Raw genomic sequence first — 20,897 nt, 5'->3', positions numbered from 1 at the left:
GGGTGGAGGGAGCACACGAGGACAGGAACTAACCTGGAGTTCACTGTGGCTGGTTGTCAAGGTTCTAGTTTTAGTTTTTGTTTTGCTTGCATGCATCCTTATTATACTATTTTGTGAAAACAACATAATTAACTCAATAAATAAAAGCAAGTAGAAATCGGTCATGAAATGAAGATCAGTCTATTTCCCTGAGCTCCCGCTGAAAAACAATGATGGTAATGAAGGATAACGGTGGTCAGGCCAAGGTTACAGGAACCTCCTGGGTAATTGAATTTCATGTTTGTAGGTGTAAGAGAGTCAAAACTTTACCTCAGTCCTCATGGGGTTTCCAGCCGGGCCTGAGAATTAAATTTGTATAAAACAGATTAGCAGGAGAAAAGATAGAGTTTTTTTTTTTTTTTTTAACATGTACACGGAATCTCTGTAGGAAAATGAAGATCCCAGAAAGCACAGAAACTAAATGCTTATATATGAGGCTGAACAAAGATAGGCAATTGTGGAGAATGCCTGAAATATGGGGGCAGAGGAGGGGTCACCAAAAATTGATAATAGTTACTTTAACAAGGTCTGCAGAGGATTCTCTTGGCTTTAGCTCCCCATCTCCAATGGTAACAACATTTCTTTTCTCCCGGTATAAAGAACTGTATCTCCTGCTTTCAGGGAAAAAAGGGGAGATCAGCGTGTCCTTCACATGCTGTTTTTCAAATGCCTTTGGCTCAGAATAGTGAATTTCCAAAGTAGTATTTTTCATGTAAAATTTTAAAGAATTAGAACCTTGCTCAGCTTATCTTTTTTTTTTTTTCACATGACATACTACTTTACAAACTATATTTTTATTGGTGCCTATTAATTGTATAAACTATTGGATTTGAAGGTGGTATTTTCATGCATGCATACATATAATTTTGATCATGTCCATCTTTTCATTACCATCCTTTACATGTCCTCCGCCTTGGTCCCTTCCACTTGCCTAGTAATATTCTCCCTCCCATTTTCATGTCATCTTTTTTAGATTTGTAACTTGGTATTTTATTATTTGGTACTTTTTATTATTTAAGTCACTAGAAATGTAAGTCATTTCATCTTTTAATTCTGAGCCCATTTTGCCCTCATTCCTTAGTTTGATTCTTTAGTGTTGTCCTCCCATGTCCCATGAAGCTGAGAGGTCCCAGAAGGAAGAGCCTGTGGTGGTGCTGGGGAAGCTCACAGAGCTTAGCAGCACTAACTGGAGGCACAAGAAATGCAAGGTTGAGTCTTCGTTATTGGAGAGAGATAGGAAATACTGAATTGGTAAACTTTATTCATTAGATCAGGTACCAGCACAAAGCTTTGTAAAAGCTTCTTAGGTCTAATGAATCTCAGCACCAACCATTCATACTCTGTAAACTTAAATCATAGACAGTTTAATAGTCCCTTTCTGTTAGCTTGAAGGAAGATGGGGAAGCCGTGAGCTTTTCTTCCTCTCTTCTTCCCACTCACAGTCAGCAATTGTGCTCTAGAAAGAATCTGAAATTTGAGTTGCTGTGCCAGGATTGGTCTTCACAGTACATTTTGTACTCTTAAGGTAAATACTCATATTAGTACTGCTCTATGGATAGAATTCTTCTTGGGAAGAGAGGGATCTGTGTTTGTCCAAGCAAGAATCGTGGATATGAGATAGTTTATTTATGTTCTTACTTCTGGAATGAGCCTATGGAGACCGGCAGAGTAAGCCTCATGCTTTCATATGGCACCATTCCTGAGATGATATACAGATAACTGGGATGCTGTGTGGGCATTTGCTTCCCTGGCAGTGTCTGCCAGTCTCAGGGATGGAAAGTCTCATAGCATGCAGCTTTGATAATAGCAAGTCTGCCTCCATTCAGTTAATCCTAACAGTGTAAGTGTAACTGTATTTCAGCATGGCAAGAGAGTCAGTCAGTCTGTATGATTCACCGTGGTCACTTACCAGCTGAGGCAAAGGCAGACAGGCCTAATGCTCTTGGACAAAGAAAACTGCAGTGTTTCCATGGCAGTGGGACATGCAAAGCTGAAACTTCTGAGGTGTTGTGCTTGTGAGCATGAGGTCTGCATCCTGAGGCCCCTGGCTTTCACCTTCAGTCCCCAGCTCCTGATTTAGAGTCTCCAGTAACTACATTGTGATCTCAGAGATGGCAAACACAACTACAGCATTAAGACACGTCTCCCTAGCCCCCTGGTGTGCATAGGCATAAGTGCGAACCAACCAGTTCATATTGTGACCATTAAGTAAGGGAGCCAAAGAAATTGGTAACACTCATAGACTGTGAGTGATAGAAGGGACTCCAGAGACAATTTCACTGATTAAATGAGGATTCTGAGACTACACCTCACCCATCCTAACATGTGCTGACTCTGTGCAGGCCCATGAATCACATTAATGTAGAAAGCACTTTGTTGTTTAATTAACAAAATTTCTTGCCTTTCTATTATGTACAAAACAATATATGCTAAGAAGACCAACCAGAAATTTTCTTCCATGAACACAGACCTAAAATACCATTGTTGCGAGATCTCTTGTAATTTTGTTAGGGAAACTATGTATACACAGGGTTATAATATCTTATCTATGACAAGGTATTTTCCTAAGTGCAGTGGTGCACAGCTATAATCCTAGCTACTTGGGTACGCTGAGGCAGGAGGACTGCAAGTTCAAAGCCATTCTGGGCAACTTAGTGAGACCCTGTCTCAAAATGAAAAGTGTTAGAGATGTATGTGGCTCAGAGGTACAGTGCTTGGCTAACATGTGCAGGGCTCTGGATTCATTCCCCAGTAGCATCTCTTCCTGCTTTTCCTATGTGAGACCCACAGCTGTCCAGCAATCTCATCTCTTGAGAACTTGGCGAAAAACAGGAAGGATGCCCAAGGGAAACCTGGACAGCCAACATGGAGGCCAGAAGATGCATGTTCTGACTCATGGGAAAGCCCATGGCTCCTCTCAGATCCTGTTACACGAACTGCAGACACAGCAGACAAACCTGGCTGTGCACTTGTAAGCATGGAGCAGAAGCAGCAGCTGAGAGGAAAGCTGAGGGAGGACTGACACCACTCTGACAAGAAGGGACATGAGGAAAACTCAAAGCAGGCTGAGAATGGGAGCTCAAGACATGTTGCTGACAGAGAGCCTGCTCCACCCTTGCCAGTGTCTCTGGTTAGCACCTCATTGCAGAGAATATTAGGATTTGAGAACAAGGACACAGATCCAAGTCAGACAGGGAAAATTAAGAATCATTTGGGGCAGATCCTCTATTAAAATATGTATAATTTAAAAAGGTTGACATCCAGAGTGGCTCAAATAAAAGCTGTTTCGGTGCTTCAACAAGTAAAACGATGACTGATCTGGGAAAATGCCATATGCAAAAGGGCTTTTATGTCCAAGATTCTGAGGAGACAGTGTTTAATGTATCCTCATCCTAGATCCTGCTTTCCCTCTCAAACCTGTGTTAAGAAACACATCCTTCCCCAAACAAAACATTCGCCTTACTTAAACTGATATATAAAGGATGGCAAAATTAAATGATGTGTGAAAGTAATTTGTAAACTGTGAAATGATTAATGGTGTCAGATATTTGCATTATTTTCCTTAAAACAAAGCTTATATCACGTGCTCACAGACTTTGAATCTTGGTTTCAAATCAAGGGAGAATGTTCCTCTGAGTTCTGCTGTCTGCCAGAGGAGGCTCGAAGGGCTTAGGGTCACTTGTGCTACTTGTGCTAATGTAATGAGCATTGTGCAATGGCACATTAGTTAGACTTCTTCCCACACTTAGATTGACGGGAAGAAACTATTCTTGAACTTATTCCCACATGCAAATACCAGATCCTACAACCAGTAAGCACTAGTAGGAACAGAAAGAAACATGGCGTGTGTGTCTCTGACTCAGCATCCTCAGTCTCCATGGAACACCCTTAACTCTGCTCAGTAGAAACAAGACCATTGAGGCACATACTGCCCATACCCTTCTCATCTGCCATGTTTCTCTTCTCGTGTTTTGTCCCCACCAACCATGTCAACATCTTACTGAGCAAGCTGTTAAATGGCATAGAAAATGCAAACACATAGAGCAAGTACCTGTCAGGTGTTCCCTCTGACTAGCTTACACATTCCAGGGAATTTTGGTCCTGAAGAGGTAGAATGTGATCAGGGACAATGTCAAGGAAATCGCCGTGTTCTCAGCTTGCTGGTCTCCATCCCACATCTGTACATCAGCTGGATACTGGCAACCTCTTTAAAATACACATTTTAATATAACCAGGATAAATTTTCTTTTTATGCTGCACAAAATTGAAATATGCCATGTGCTGCCTGCCCTTGCTCTGTTTCTTGTTAAATTATGAATGGGTTATGGAGAAAAAAATTGACACGTACCTCCTAGTTAACATTACTATATATAACATCTGTATATTGAAAGGAAATTGTGTTCTTTCAATCGTAGACACTGGTAGACTATTATGAAACACACTTGAGGATTACTGTAATGACATACATCTCTAATACAATCTGGAGTATTTCAGTAGGAAAATCTGCAAAAAAGTGCCCCAGAGTGTATGGGCTCACCATGTTTCGTTTGAGGCGGCTGGGGTTAAGAAAGCATTTGAACAGATATTTAACTCCTCTTTGTTTTTCAGCATGCACATCTCTGAAAGCCAACAAGAATTCTTCAGAATGCTGGATGAAAAAATCGAGAAGGTAAGTAGCAAAAAAACAGACTACATGTTTCAAGGAAAATGTACTAAATGCTTTATAAATTATGATAACAGTATTTTTTAAGGAAAGCTAACTTCATTTTTACTGTTATTTCCTTTAAGATAACATAGAAATAGTGCTTTAACTTTACATATTTTTAAGTAGCCAGAGGCATTTTATCATTTCTGTGACATTTATGCCAAGATAATATATAAAGTTTCTGAAAAGAAAACTGAAAACAAGTTAAAATTAATATAATTTCCTGAATAATTGAAACAAATGTTGAAGAATGAACTTTTGAGTTTGGGGCAGTAGGTAGCTCAATGGGAGGGCACCTCTCTGTGGATTTTATCCTCAGAATCTGAAAAAAAAACTTATCTTAATATTCAGTGTGTTACTATGTCTGTTTAGATCATGCACCTTTTCATAAATACTATTGTTTTTTTATATACCTCAGGTTAATCTTTATATTTTGAAACACTCAAATCGTTAACAATGCCTTTAGCAATGTGCTATCTAGAGAGTGTATTATATCCTACTCAATAAAGACAGTATCTTCCTCTGCTTTCAGGTTATGATTGTATTCTTGTTTATTTTTCCATGAACTTTTCCCTATCATTTTTAAAAACTAAATTCATTAGTACAATTTAGATGTACATAACTATCACATTAGTCGTAGGGAACTTGTACCTGCACATGATATACTTAGTTCTTTTTTTTTTGCAGTTTCCCCCCCTTCCTTTCAACCCCTATGTCCCCTCCTTATTTACAAAGCTTTGTTCCAATTCTATCCTTGTTTCTCATTTTCTTCTTCTTCCTTCTTTCCCTCACCCTCAATTCCCCTTGCCCTGTGAACCATTTCTTCCTGTTTCACAATGTGTATTATGCATTATGTTTCCCACGTACACCGGAGAGACAATGTGATATTTACATATGTGTGTCCAATTTATTTCACTGAAGAGTATGGTCTCCAAATCCACCCATGTAGCTATATATGTCTCATTCATACTTCTTTATGGCTCAGTAGTGCTCCATTGTATAAAAAAACACAGCTTTTTTATTGATTCCTCAATCAAAGGGCATTTAAGTTGTTTCTAAGATTTGGCTATTGCACACTCTGCTGCTGTGAACTGGTGTACATACATTGCTGTGCTATGGTGCTTTTAATTCTTTTCGGATGATACCAAGAAGGGGAATGTCTGGCTCAAGTGGGATCTCCAGTGCCAGTGTTTTGAAGAATCTCCACACTGATTTCCACAATGGTTGCACCAGTCCACACTCCCACCAACAGGGAAGAAGGGCTCATTTTTCTCAGAGCCCCTCCAGCATTTGTTATTGGTTGATTTCTTGATGATAACTATTAGTTCTGGAGTGAGATGGAATATCAGCATTGTTTTAATTTGCATCACTTGAATAATAAATTATGCCGAACATTTTCTCATATATTTGTTTGCCTTTGTACTTCTTCATCTGAGAAGAGTCTACCCATTTCAGGTGATCGTTTTTGGATTAGGTCTTTAAATTTGGTGACTCTGGTCTTTTTTCAGTCCTTTATATGTTCTTTATGTTAGTCCTTTGTCAGAAGAACAACTGACTAAGATTTTTTCCCTATTCTTTGGGTTGTCTTTTCACTCTTTTGGTGATTTCTTTTGCTGTGCAAAAGCTTTTTAATAAGATGAGATCCCAGTTGTTGATTCTTTTTAGTGTTTCTCTTGCCACTGGGATGTTGTTCATGAAGTCTTTGCCTACAACTATGTCTTCAAGAGTTCTACCTATTCTCGCTCCAGAAAATTTATGTTTCTGTTTTAATGTTTACATCTTTGATCCACTTTGATTTTAGCCTAGTGCATGGTGATAGACATAGGTCTACTTTCAGTCTTCAGCATGTGGAAAGCCAGTTTTTCCACCACTCTTTATTAAAGAGGCTATCTTTCTTCCAGTGAAGGTGTTTTGCCCCTTTGTCAAAGGTTAGGTGATTGAGTAGGTTTGGAATTGTTTTTGCATCTTCTAATTTGTTCCATTGATCCTCAGGTCTGTTTTTTGTCAGTACTGTGCTGTTTTTATCACAGTAGCTTTGTAGTATAAGTCCAAGTCAGGGATGGTAATGCCCCCTGTCTTGCCTTTGTTGCCTAGAATTGTTTTTGCTATTTTAGATCTCTTCTGGTTCCAAATGAATTTTAGGAATTTTTTCTCTAGTTCTGTGAGGTATGGTGATGGTATTTTGCTTTAAATCTGTATAACTATTTTGGAAGTATGTCCATTTCTGCTATGTTGGAGCAAAGTATATCTTGCCATTTCGTGATACATTCTTCAGTCTCTTTTTTCAGAGAACTGTAGTTTTCAATGATTATATGCTTTTTGTCCTTGTCTTTGTTAATATGGTATATTTACATTTATTAATTTGCATGTGTTGAACCATGTCCCTGCTTCCCTGCGATGAATCCTACTTGGCCATGGTGTATAATCTTGATGATTTGCTGCATTCTGTTTGCCAGTATCTTATTGAGGATTTTTGTGTCTATATTCATTAGGGAGATTGGCCTGTAGTTCTCTTTTTGGTTGGGTCTTTTTCTGGTTTTAGTATCAGGTTAATACTTGCTTCTAGGAATGACTTTGGAGTATTGGTTCTCATTCAATTTCGTTAAAGAGTTTGAGGAATAATGGCATTAGACCCTCTCTAAATTTCTTGTAGAATTCAGTAGTGAATCCATGAGGATCTAAGCTTTTCTTTGTTGCTAAGTTTTCAATGATATTTGCAATTTTATTGACTGATACTGGGTTATTTAGAATTTTTATATCTTCTTGATTCAACTTTGGTAATTCACGTGTATCTAGGAATCTGTCTATTTCTTCTATTTTCCATCTTTTTAGAGTAAAAGTTTTTGAAGTGGATATTGATGATCTGGATTTCCAAAGGACCACTGTGATTTTACCCTTTTAATTCCTAATTACATCAATTTGAATCTTTGCTTTTTATATATAAAGTTGTCGATTTTGGGTTTGTCAATAGGGTTTGTCAATTTTATTTAATCTTTCAAAGGACTCTTTAATTGATTTATTTTTGTATTGTTTTCTTAGTCTCAGTTGCATCAAGTTCTTCTCTTATGTGTGTATTTCCCTCCATTGTTAAAGCTTTGGACTTGACTTGTTCTTTTTCTAAAAGTTTGAGGTTCAACATTAGGTTGTTCATTTAAGATCATTCTATTTTCCTGATGTGAGTATTCACAGCTGTAAATTTCCCTTAGGGCTGCATTCATTGCATCCCTGAAGTTTTACTATGTTATATTGGGATTATTAGTTAATTGTAGATACTGTTTAATTTTTCTTTAATTTTATCTGTGATCGGCTGGTTGGTCAGTATTTTCTGTGTATTTTTGGAGTTTTGTGGTTTCCTTTGCCATTGATTTCCAGTTTCACTGCACTATGGTCAGAAAATATTCATAGGATAACTTAAATTCCTTGTATTTACTCAAGTATGTTCTATGAGATGGCTTGTGGTCTACTTTGGAGACTCCCATGTGCTGCTAGGAAGAATGTGCATTGTGATGTTATGGGGTAAAACACTCTGTAGACATCTACTAAATCCATTGGTTTAAAAGTTTGGTTCAGTTCTGATATTTGTTCTTCAATTTTTTTTGTCTAGTTGATCTATTTGCAACAATAGAGAGTTAAGGTCCCCCATTACAATTGTGTTAGTGCTTATTTGATTATTCGTGTCCATTAATATTTGTTTTATATAGTTGGGTAAACCTGTGTTTGATGAATGTATACTTATGATTTTTATCTCTTCTTCTTGGAGCAGTCCCCTAAGAACTATATAGTGACCTTTTTTATCTCTTTTGATCTGTCTTAGCTTGAAGTTAACATTGTCTGAAAATAGAATAGCTACCCCTGCTTTTTTTGGGGGTTCCTGTCATGTGGAGTATTGTTTTCCATCCTTTGACTTTCTATGAATTTCTTTTTAAGTTAAATGTGTTTCTTGAATGCAGCATATTGTTGGATCTTGTTTCTTGATCCATTCTGCCAGCCATTTCTTTTGACCAGCGAATTGAGACCATTTCTGTTGATGGTTATAACTGATATATATTGGTTTGTCCTTGTCATATTGTTTTCCTGCTGATCGATTCTTGTCTTTCCCCTCTAATTGCTTGCCTTGCCTGATGGCTTATTTCTATTTGGTTCTCTTGGAATTGTGGTTTTTGTTATCTCTTCCTAGAATATCTTTCAGAACACTTTGTAAAGGTGTTTTGGTGGTCATGAATTTCTTCTGTTGTTCTTTGTCATGTTATTTCTCCATTAATTCTGTAGAGTAATTTTTCAGGGTACATCCATCTGGGTTGAAAGTTGTTTTCTTTTAATACTTAAAATACTTTACTCCAAGTTCTCCTTGTCTTAAGGATTTGTGTTGAGAAGTCTGCTGTGATTCTGATGGGCTTTCCTTTATAGGTGATTTGTTTCTTTTGTCTAATAACTTTTAATATTTTGTTCTTGTGCTGAATTTCTGTATTACTGTATACCTTGGCAGAGATTTATTTTGTTCATGACAAATTTGGAGTTTTGTATGCCTCACTTATCTGCATGTTAAGTTCTTTTTTCCATACTTAGGAAATTTTTTGCTATTACTTCTGTAAACCAGTTTTTCATCTCATTTGTGCTGACTCCTGCTTTTTTATTGAATGTGATCAATCATATGCTGTTCTGCTTTGTATCATCTTGCAGTTGTTGGATTGTTTTTTCATGGTCCGGTACTGTTCTTAAGAGATCTTTCTTTTCATGATTCATGATTTTTAATCAAGATCCTGTCTTCTAGGTCTGATATTGTCTTCACTTTTTTTCATTCAGTTTTGCAAACTTTCAGTGGAATTTTTAATTTCCTGAATATCTGTTTGAATCTGTTTAATGGATTCTGTTTGTTTCCTATGATAGACTTTTATGATTTCTATCATTTTTCTATGCTCCTCTATTTTTGTCTATGACTGCTGTAGATTTACCGAGCAAGTACTTCATTATGGTCATTGTCTCTTTTTTTAACCTGAGAAGTTATTTCTGTTCTGATTTCTGTGTGTGTGTGTGTGTGTGTGTGTGTGTGTGTATAATATTTATATATATATAATCTCTATATATATATATAATATATATATATATAGAGAGAGAGAGAAAGAGAGAGAGAGAGAGAGAGAGAGAGAGAGAGAGAGAGAGAGAGATTGTTTATTTCTGCTGCTGTCATTCCAGAAAACTCTACTGAATGGCTTCTGAGTTCTATCTCTTTGTCCCCTAGATTTGTCCTGGGGAGGAGGGCTGTGACAGAAGTCTGGGGTTACATTTTGCTTCTATCTCTATCATTTTCTATTTTTTTAGTAATAATTTGTTTCCTATGTTGTTGTTTGTATTTTTTTTTGTCTTTTCTTTTTTATTGGTACCAGGGATCGAACTCATGACTGCCTGCTTGCAAGCAGGTGCTTATGCCACTGAGCTAAATCCCCAGCCCCTATTTTTCATTTTTAAGTAGCTTTATCACTAGTACCAAAGCTTTCATAGAAAATGTCTCTTTCTCTGAGATGTCTTCTAGGTGTTGCTAGCTGTTGGTCTTTGTGTTTGTGACAAGATCCTACCTTCTACTTCATTAGGGATGAGTGGTTGCTGTTTATTTGGCTCAATATCCAGTCCTTTACTACTGTGGATTATTTCAGTACCTGATTATTTCAGTTTTATCATACAAGGATAAACAATTGGTTATAACAAGAATGGTGTCCTAGATAAAGTAGTACAATTAACAATGACAACATCATTAAGCAGAGCCTAGAAACTGACAGTCTGTGATAACTGCTAATTTTGTATCTTACCATAGGAGCGAAATCTATAGTTATTTAACAATAGCCAACAAAAACCAGGAACTGGTATACAGTGAATTTCCCCTTGAATGATTTTATCTGGTGGAAAAGAGGAATTTAAGTGAGATAGGAAACAAAACTGATCACTAACTGAAGAGAAATATAGCAGAAGTAAGACTGAAGGACAGAGGATAATCACCCAAACTTTTGGAAGCTGCAAAAGAGGATAGGAGAGAAAGAATGAAGGAGAAAGCAAAAAAACATCCAGGCAAACCAGAAAGACTAGAGACAAGGTTCATTCACATAAAAATATCCAAAAATCAAAGAAGACTGTTGAGGAAAGAGAGAGGCAAAACAGAGAAAACAAACCAAACAATAAACAAATGTCAATACCTAAACAATCCCTCCATAAAAGTGAAAATGGAAAAAATTCCTCTGGTACCTCAAGTTTGGTTAGTTCCCTAATCAGAGCTAGCATCTGTACTGAGTAACATTGCCAAGTCTACAGTAGGATTACTGCTGGGTTTGGGGCTGATCTTGGCCAGACCAGTAATTCCTCTCATGCACTGGTGATAGAGTGCCCTAGTCTACCACTATCCAAGGCCATTTGCCTATTTGAACTATCTGTCACAGAGAAGGAGCTGCTTCCAGTCCTTTGTACATAGGGCCAAGACTGACTTTTGGCAATCACCAGAACGAAGTCTGTGTGGTCGAAGCTCCTGTTTCTCAGCAGAGTTCCCTCCAGTCTTGTCCAGCTGCCAGTTGTCTGCTGAGACTGGACAGCCTTTTCTTCATTCCACTTCAGGACACTGTCAATGAAGTGACCCCAGGGCTCTTCTCCTGTTAGAGTTCCAGCCTAGACCCCTTTGAAATGAAATGACAATCTCATTGGCCCATTGCTGCTCCTCCATGCAACTGGAGGCCAGGCACTGTTCTGGTTCACTCACCAACCACTGACTGGGGTCGCTCAGAGAACTTTTGTATTTCTCACTGCTTGTTTTGTTGCTAGTAGCAATATTCTGATGTCTGCATTGTAAGGCTTTTGTACAGTTAAAACAAAAAAGAGTAAGTATGTAAAAGGTTTTTTTTTTTTTGTTTTGTTTTGTTTTTGTCTTTTTCGTTTTTATCGGTACCAGGGATCAAACTCACGACTGCCTGCTTGCAAGGCAGGTGCTTATGCTGCTGAGCTAAATTCCCAGCCCTTAAAAGTTTGATGTGTGATAGAGCACCCTAGGATTTCAGACTGCCCTCACGTATTAAAAGTTGTCAAGTTAGACAGAGACCTGTAGGGCTGGGGATTTAGTTCAGTGATGTAAGTGCCTGCCTGGCAAGCGTGAGGTCATGAGTTTGATCCCTGGTACCAAAAAAAAAAAAAAAAGACAGAGACCAGTAAATAGCCCTTTCTTTGATGGAGTGTGCTTATCTATGTATGTCATTTTGTACCCAATGTGGTCCCCTTACCTCAAACTACAAGGAAGCACTTCCTGCAAAAACCTATCATGAGTCAACTGTGCCTGACACTGCTCTGAATTCTTTACAAACATCTTCTCCCTATGTTAATTAATAATTGCCTCAGGATAACAGCTTGTCTCCAGCCAACACCTACTCATGGTGCCACAGATAATTCAGACAGTTATTCACAGATTTGTGAGTCTAATGCAATAATCTCACCTGACCCAATTTCCCTCTCCACAGTTTGTTACCCACAGTCCACTGAGGTCCAAAAATATTAAATGGAAAATTCCAGAAACAATTCATAAGTCTTAATCACTTTTATTACCACATGTCATTATATTTTTCTAATTAGTTACTGTTAATAATTAATTAGGTATTGTTAATATCGTACTATGCCTAACTTATAAGTTGCATTTTACAATAGGTGTTATTTGCAGCCATAACATGATCACTGACTGACCACATGTACAACTGTGGTCACGTAAGATTATAAGGAACTTAAAATTTCTGTCATCACCTTGTGATACCATCACTGTTTTAATAATACAACACAGAGATGCAACTTAAGACCATACTCATAAGCGATATAAATCAAACTCACATATATAAATACTGTATAGTCTTCCTAGTGTAAGAAATGGTAAGAGTGCATAAGATTTTATGGTAATCATGATTCCCCATTACAATTCTTTGAAACCTTATAATGTTTTCATTCATTAGGTGAAATGGTTTTATGGTTTTGTTTGATTTTATTATGTGTGATGGTATGAACAGCTATTTTGAAGAAAACAAGACATTATGGCAGCCATTGCTGATTTTATATCATCTTGCTTTGAAGTCCTACCATGCTTTTGTTCTTCTATTTCCATTGGTCCTATCATGTTGTGTCTTATTGGATTTTAATATGTGTGATAGTATAAACAAATTTTTTATGGAAAATGAGATAATATAGTAGCCATTGTTCATTTTCTGTTATTTGGTTCTGAATGCCCTGTAATACTTTCATTCTCTTAAATGGTTTTATACTATTTTGTTATGTTTGATACTATTATATGTGAAGGTATGCTCAACTATTTCCAAGAAAGAGACATTATGGTAGCTACTATTAATAGCCGGTTGTCTTGTGGTGAAGTGCTGTGTTGCTTACATTGTTCTGTTCTGATCTGCTTTGTTCTCTCCTCTTTGGCTTAATCTCTATAAAATAAAATAATATTTAATTTTTAAAAAACAGTACAACACATTAGTTGCTTGCAGTGATGCTGGTGTAAACAAATCTACTGCACTGTTAGTCACATAAAAGTGTAGAATTCAGTTAAATTAAGTACAGTACATAATACTTAATCATGATAGCAAATAACCATGTTACTTGTTTTCAAATATACTCCTATTTATAACAAAAAAGTAACTATAAGACAGCATGCCTCTGGCAATGGCAGCCTCATATGTCTCAGATTTGTCAGGTATCTTGATTATATCAAGAGGCCACATCAAGTAATTGACCCAGGCTCTCCAGGCCAGTTCATGTATACTGTGTGGTGTCTTCACAATGGCAAAATGGCAAAAGCACCCAGTGACACAATTCTCAGAATGTCATTATTGTTAAGTGATACACTTCTATATAATAGGGAAGACAAAGGATTTGATACTGTCCTCAACTTCAGGAATCTACCGGGGATCTCAGGATGTATTTCCCACGAATAAGAGGGACAATATGTGAGCAAGTAGAAATTCCAGCCCAAGTATACCTAACTCCAAAGAACACCAAGTTGCTTCTTTGAGGAATATGTGAATTTAAGCTGACAATATGATTCAAAATTGATCTTGGTAGAAACAGAACTCATTTTGATCTCAGAATATCTTATGCTAATAAACTGAATGTAAAATGAAATATGGCAATAATTAAGGGCTTACATTCTTATAGAATTTAAATTCATCCCTGCAGAGGAGTGGATTTGATGTAAAAGTTACAAGCCTTAGCATTATAATTTAAGAACTTTATTCTCAAGGAGAGCAAAACCTCACATTCAGAACAGAGCATACAGCACTATGTTTAAGGCATTGGAGGCCAATTTTACAATCTTTCAGTTTTAATTTTTCTTTGTAATTTTGTGGCCCTTTTATCAGAACACTTCTTTATGAATTAACAAGTTATGAATTCTTAATGAAAAATAATGAAAGAGGTCTTAAATTTGTCAGTATTGCTGCAGCAGAATCCACTGTGAGATAGACCTCTGAAAGAGTAATCATATAATTATATAATTTTCTGGCTCGTTAAAGGGCCAACAGATATCACCAATTCGGAAAGAAGAGGTAGATGATAAATTAAAATTGTATTTTAAGCTACAGTGTTCCCTGGAAATACATAAATATTTAAGAATGTAATAATTTTTTATTTTCAGTGAATTTTTGGCTTTTGCATGACTTTTTAGATTGAAAACTTCAACTAAGCAATTACCAAGTTTCACATCTTGGTTCAAAAGCTGTTCAGTTTGCCGGTAACATTTTGTTTTAGTAAAAAGAAGTATTAAAAAAATATTATGCCTATTGTGATGATAAAGATCCTTCTGTGTTCTGTTAGAACACCCCCACCCAACTAGTTTTTGGGCAATAAAAATATCTGTTTAATAGTTAGAGGTAGACTGGGAAAATTAAAGCCTGAATTTTAAGTTATTTCTTAAACATTCGCATACTCTGACAAGGCATTAGGTGCTCTAATTCTCTTTCCAACATGTTTCCATAATTGAAATTCAACCTTTCTTTACTCAACACTGAAGTTTGTTGCTCCCACCTGAAATCTGACTTTCCTTTTTCCTTTGCCTCCAGGTTCCAGAGTATCATATGCTTAGCACAATGCAAACAAAGTGTATAACTTGATCATTTATCAAATGGAAGCTTCACTGCACAAAGAAGCACTTGTAGATTTAACATAAACAGTGTTCCCCCATTGAATGAATGTGTGTGTGTGTGTGTGTTAAAGTTTCATGGATTGATCCCATTGATTTGTAACTAGTACACACTAGGCAAGCACTCTACCACTGAGATACAACCCCAGAACAAATACATTTATATATCTGACATGCACCACTTGATTTCTACAGGGAGTTTTCTATTTTCTCTAAGCTCTACTTTTCTGGGTTTTTTTTTTTAAATTTGTTTGTTTTTTCTCTTATGTAAACTTCACCCCTTCGAGCATTTTTTGAGTGTGCTATCTTATGTATCGTTTAAGTATGAAGTCTCTAGAAATTAAACCCTACTTCTTAAGGTATTGGTTTAATGTAATCTTTGTTGTATTTTATATATTCACAATTAAAAGTCGAAGTCTTCCAAGTTGCTTTTCTAGTCTATGACCATTGCTAATATTTCAGCCAAGGTTAGCATGAGAATAACTACAAATGTAGCTAGCTCAAATCTATTCTTTAGGTTTTATAGAATTGAGTTTAAAAAAAAAAGATTAAACTCACCTATAGCTGAGAGGTCATGAGTTTCAAGATTTCATCTCTCCCAGAAACATCCAGGAATTCCTTTTTCACCCTTCAACTATTGAGAAACAACATTGGCTGACCCTGTGACAATGTAAAACTGCTTTCCTGATTCATCTATTAATTCATTGGTGGGGGGGTGGTTTGAATTTACCTTCCAGCTCTCCTCTCTGGACACTAAACAAAAATTTCTACTCTGTGTCCCTCAAAATAGCCATGAAAGCATCAATAATAGTGTACTGACACTAGGACTGGAAAACGGTTATAGTAAAATTATTCTTCTTCTGAACCACTCCAGAGCTCATCACAGTGCAAAGCTACAACTTACCTTTACACCACAGTTGGACAAATATCCTCCAAAAAAAAAAAATTAAAACTAAGAACTAGTTGGGGCTGGGGATTTAGCTCAGCGGCATAAGCGCCTGCCTTGCAAACGCATAGTTGTGAATGCGATCCCCAGTACCAAAAAAAACACTAAGAACTGGGGTTGTAACTCAGTGGTAGAGTGCTTACCCGCCATGTGAAAAGCCGGAGAGTTAGTCCCCATGCCTGTAATCCCAGCTACTTTGGAAGCTCAGGCAGGAGGGTCACAAGTTCGAGGCCACCGTGGGCAACTCATTGAGACCCCATCAAAGAAAGAAAAGAGCTGGAGCTGGAGCTGGCGCTCGGTGATAGAGTGCCTTGAGTTTGATCCCAGTATGGGGGATCAGAGTGCAGACTGACTGAACTCTTCCCAAGGACTGGGCATGATGCGAATTCCTCGGAGAGAAAAAAAAGAACTGATAGGAAGTATGGAATATAAAACTTATCCAAAATAGTCCCTTGCTGTGGCAAATTCCATTTTTAAAGTGAGTTTCTTTAAAACGTTACTGTTTTACTGGCAGAAGAGTCTGTCATCCATCACTACTGTTACCCTCATCGCCAACCCCTTTTTCCCTGAGACTTAGATTTTCCTGTACTAACACAAGTATACAGGTGTCAAGTGTTGAAACATCCAAAACCACTCATAAGTAGTTGGTACACTTCTATGACACCGGGTGCCATTTCACTTTATTGCCATGGAAGATACCACAGCACTACGCTGCATCTAAAGATGACCACGGGAGAGATGTGCTCAGAATTCTGTTTTTCCTTTTGGAGAGTAAAAGTGCTATAAATTAATGGGAATTGTCCCATACCTTTTTTACTTTGATATTTAACCTTTATTCCATTGTAATCTGAGGTTATTATTCTGCCTGGCAAGCCACGAGAGACTCCTAAAAATTTATTTGCAGTGTTGGCATGTGCTAAATTTGCAGTTTCAAAAAACGACCATTTGCTGCAGAGCAACATAGTGATTTTGTAATTCTAGCCTTTCACTGTATCTAGAGATGAAAGCAAGTATCTAGATTAAAACTCCATGAAGGATTTCTGAATATAGTGCTAAGTAGCTTCAAGAATTTAAGGTATGCTCTCCACTGTACATTTCCATTTACTTGTAAGAAGCAGAAAAGTTAAAAGGAAAAAAAAAACTTTTTAAGACTCTGCAGTAATAGTGTCTTCTATAGTAAAAAATAAGGAGTTAAATTTTGTTTTATGAGGAAATAACAACCCAACAGATGGCCGAGGAATCATTTATTCTCTCAGAGAAGGCCCTGGATTTTAAGTAAAGAATGTCTTAATACAGTGCTGTTTGAATTTGGCTAGTTTTTCTGATGCATCAGACTTCTTAAATTTTGTCTTTTAAAGTTGTAAAGAGACACCCTATAAAAATATGCACAAAAATTTAAACTATAATTTTAAGGTTCACAACCACAAGGAAGCTGTCGGTGGGTCCCAGGGAAGACCCATAGTTGTTGTATGACACATCTCACTGATACACTTCCCTCTTACCCAGCTCCCAGGTGTACCCACAAGTACAGGTGAGCCTAGGTAGCAGCCTTGTCTATATGCATCTTTGATTTAAAGAGGATTTGGAAACTGAGTACAAACCCATTCTCCTTTCTTTGTCATTTACCTTTTTTCTCTTTAAAGAAAAATACTTCATCTTGCATATTCTGGTATGATTTTGAAAAGCTGGCTCTGTTGATTGAATTTATTCAGTGTGGCAGCTTTAAGAAAGTGTCTGAGAAAGAGCAGTGTATGAATTTTAAATCTGCTGACTTTAAAAGAATAGCTGTAGACCGCCACATCTACTTTAATCATTCACACTTAGAAGATACTTGGGTTTCTAAAGTGACCTGATTCCCTTGGCTCCAGAACTAATTTCACTGATGCACAAGAGTGTGCTAAGTCTGCATTTTTAAATTTATTTCAAAGACTCCTTCTTTTAACCGCCCACCAGGCCAGACTCACCTCTGTCCTGAGTCAGTGTGCCTATGATGAAGTGTGTGCTTTTTGATTGGTGAAGAGAATGACTTTCATGGAGTTTCTGAACTGTGTTGTTGGGCTCTGTGTATGAACCACTCTTGTAGAGACTCTTCAACTGCACAACTGCTGTAGATCCAAATACAGTGTTTGCCACATGAGGCCAATGTGATGGGTTTTCTTTCTGGCACTGTGTTTAAAATTTCCTCTGTGCCTGTTTGTAATGAGGAAAATTACGACTGTTGTGTTTGATCCTCGAGACTGTTAATTTCCTGACTTGTATGTGTACAGGAAGTCATGGCATGTGTATTTTGGAAGTGGGCTTGGCTGCTGTTATCATTTCGTGAAGCAACTTCTGGCTCCATCGTGAGCGTTAGCATGCCTTGCTTTTGCTAACACCCCTCCCCTTCTAATTAAAGTTTAATCACAAAGGGCAAGGATCTGACTTGGCCTTGTTTGTTTTTATCCCTACTGCATAGCTTTATGCAGATGACTTCTTAATCCTCACAATGATCGCCATGGTACAGGAAAACTTACAGAATGTGAGTGTGCTCTGGACCTGAAGAATTCTAGTATTCCGCTCCAGGTAGTGGGAATCAGAGGTACAGTCAAGGGGAATGAATCAGGCCTCTATGCCTGAAAGAAATGCAACCCTCTTAGGTTCAGAGAATTATTGAAGTTCTATCGACCTGGCTCTCTAGGGATCAGCAAGAAGAGTTCAGATTCTCAAGCAGTATAGTCATGAATGCAAATAGAAAGCATGCAACTACTATAAGAGACACATGGTGGACAAGGCCATCAACTCACAGTGCAGGTCAGTGTTATTTTGACCTTAGGCAAGGGAAGGTAGGCTGACGTACCACTCAAAGCAGCGAGCAGCAGGATGCTGGTGAGTCTCATTCTCTTGGCTAGTTCCCCTTTAGCTTCTCCTGTCCCATATTCTTTTCTACCTATTTCCTTCCTTCCTTTCCATTCTTTGGGTTTGGCACCTTAAGTGTTGCTTCAGCCCTCCAGAGAGCATTCTGAGGTGGAGTTAGTACCAATCTAGGCATCTACAGCTGTTTTATTGGAGAATATCCAAAAAAATTGGAAGCATTTAGTGTATCCTTTGGGATAACAATTGAGTCTCACTTCTTTGTTTCCCTCTAGAATCTAACACAGGGCATGAAAAATTTGTGAATGTGTAAGATAAAACCTTTGGGCCTTAGACAGAGGCAAAAGTATGCAAAGGACGGAGATATGATAGAAATCACCCCCCTGGAAGAGGGAAGTGCTTATGACAGTTTGGAGCAGTGTAGCTGGTATATAGCAGGTACACTGCCAGAAGTTAGATCTACAGAGTTCCAGAGAAGGAGGCAGCCAGATGCAAGAGAAAGAGCCTGTGCCTCCAACCTGGAGCAGATTCAAGGACTGGCCCCTTCTTAGCTGTGTGCTCCAGGCCAGTTGTTTAAACTCCGTGATCCTCAGTTATTTACAAAAGAAATATTGGGTAGTCTGCACTAACTTAGCTGGGAAATGGAAAAAAAATATACCTAGGGTTTCCTGTATAGTTTTTGGTGTGTGGTAGATGTTCTGTAATCAGTACCTTTAATTTTGATTGAAATTGCCTGTCCATATCATCCAAGTCATTTACACAGAAAGGTTGGGGAGTAAAAGCTAAGACTGAAACTGAAAATGCCAAACTTAGTTCAGATCTTGCCTGAGCAAGTGCCTTCCTGTGGCAGAAATATCTCCTTATAGATAGAATGTTAGAATAAGACACTTTCCAGCACATTGATCTGCCTCCCTGTTCAGTGCTGTAAACATGTTCAGGAATTAGAGCCTTGTGAACATTTATAGAGTCATTAAGTAACTGATCCTGGCTTTTGAGCTTGATTACAAGAATGAGTCATTGACTCAGGGCTTGGGTACAGCCCCTGTGTATAATTTCCCTGTTTGGAGGCATCATTCTTTTTTAATTTCTGTGAGTTTTCTTAAAAACCTCCTTTTATGAGCCTTTAAAAATGTTCATTAATGACTGCTTCAAAATGCATATAACATTGGCAATAAAAGATTAGGGAAATGTAACTCACAAGAAATCATAGAAATGGTGAGATTGGCTTTTTTGATTCCTTTAATAAGCTTAATTTGAATATGCTATGAAGCAGAAATGAACCAGTGCCAAGGGAAGGGAAAATGAGAAATTAGGAAATAGGATGCTTGCTTTTAGGGGGCTGCTACTCTGGAACCTGAGTTGGAAGGAGCTTCAGAGAATATCTCATCTGATTTACTCCTAAAGTTTTCCTCTCCCTAAGAGCAAAAAAATGAGACATACCTATCTATGTCAGTAAGGAATTGTGAGGCATATTATGCTCTGCACAATTCTTGAAAAAAAACTTATTCTGAGGTCTCTTGTTATGTCTGAGGCATCTTATTCCTCTCTTTCTGAAATTCTTATGTGTGAAGATATGATCTACTCCATTCCTAGAGAAAAGCACTCTGAGAGCTGACACTTCTGGACTGCCCTCATTTTAATTTCATGTTCTAAATAAATCTACGGGAAGAGAACTAAAATGTTTTAAGCTCATATTCTCAAAGTTGATTGCTGGAGGTTTGGAGCTGCATAATCATCACCAGCTCCCTTCTGGGTGCTGAAAAAGTTGAAAAGAGACAGAGGAGCCAAGCGAGCATCCTGGGTCAGACTCAGATCCAGAGCTGGTTTGGAATACATGTGAACACTTAAAACATCAAAGGATTTGTTGTCAGAATACACTGTGTAAAGAAGTACTATTAATATAAACCAATAAAAACCAGCCATTAAACTGCTGGCAGTATATACTTAAATGATCTTACACATTTTGCAATAAAGCTCACTGCAGCATTCAGTATCCAAAAGTACAAACAAAGACCAAAATAAAACTAGAAGCAACCTAAGTGTCCATTAGTCAAGGAAGGAAATAAATAAAATCTTCTATATTCCTGTAGAACAATATCATGCAGTACTAAAAGAAATGAGCCAAGAAAAAAATATATGAAGAGAGAGACAGAGAGATGAGAGAGACCAAATTAGAGATTTCAAGTCATATTGGTAAAGGAATAGAG

The 20,897-nt window shown here is 37.5% G+C and overlaps 1 protein-coding gene across 1 annotated transcript in view; it reads left to right on the top strand.

Moving 5' to 3' along the window:
- The window catches only part of CUNH1orf21 (chromosome unknown C1orf21 homolog), a 220,465-nt gene that overhangs the window by 180,186 nt on the left and 19,382 nt on the right, over positions 1-20,897 (top strand). Inside the window, exon 5 of the mRNA XM_003474917.5 lies at positions 4,648-4,708. Coding sequence (XP_003474965.2) covers positions 4,648-4,708 — 61 coding nt within the window. The remainder of the gene's footprint in view (positions 1-4,647; positions 4,709-20,897) is intronic.

The sequence above is a fragment of the Cavia porcellus genome, unplaced genomic scaffold (assembly GCF_034190915.1).
Source record: "Cavia porcellus strain 051 isolate PalLab524CR breed Dunkin Hartley unplaced genomic scaffold, mCavPor4.1 scaffold_29, whole genome shotgun sequence".
In the NCBI taxonomy this organism is placed as follows: domain Eukaryota; kingdom Metazoa; phylum Chordata; class Mammalia; order Rodentia; family Caviidae; genus Cavia; species Cavia porcellus.
Note: the sequence above shows the minus strand (reverse complement) of the source record. Positions and strands in the feature narration are given on the sequence as shown.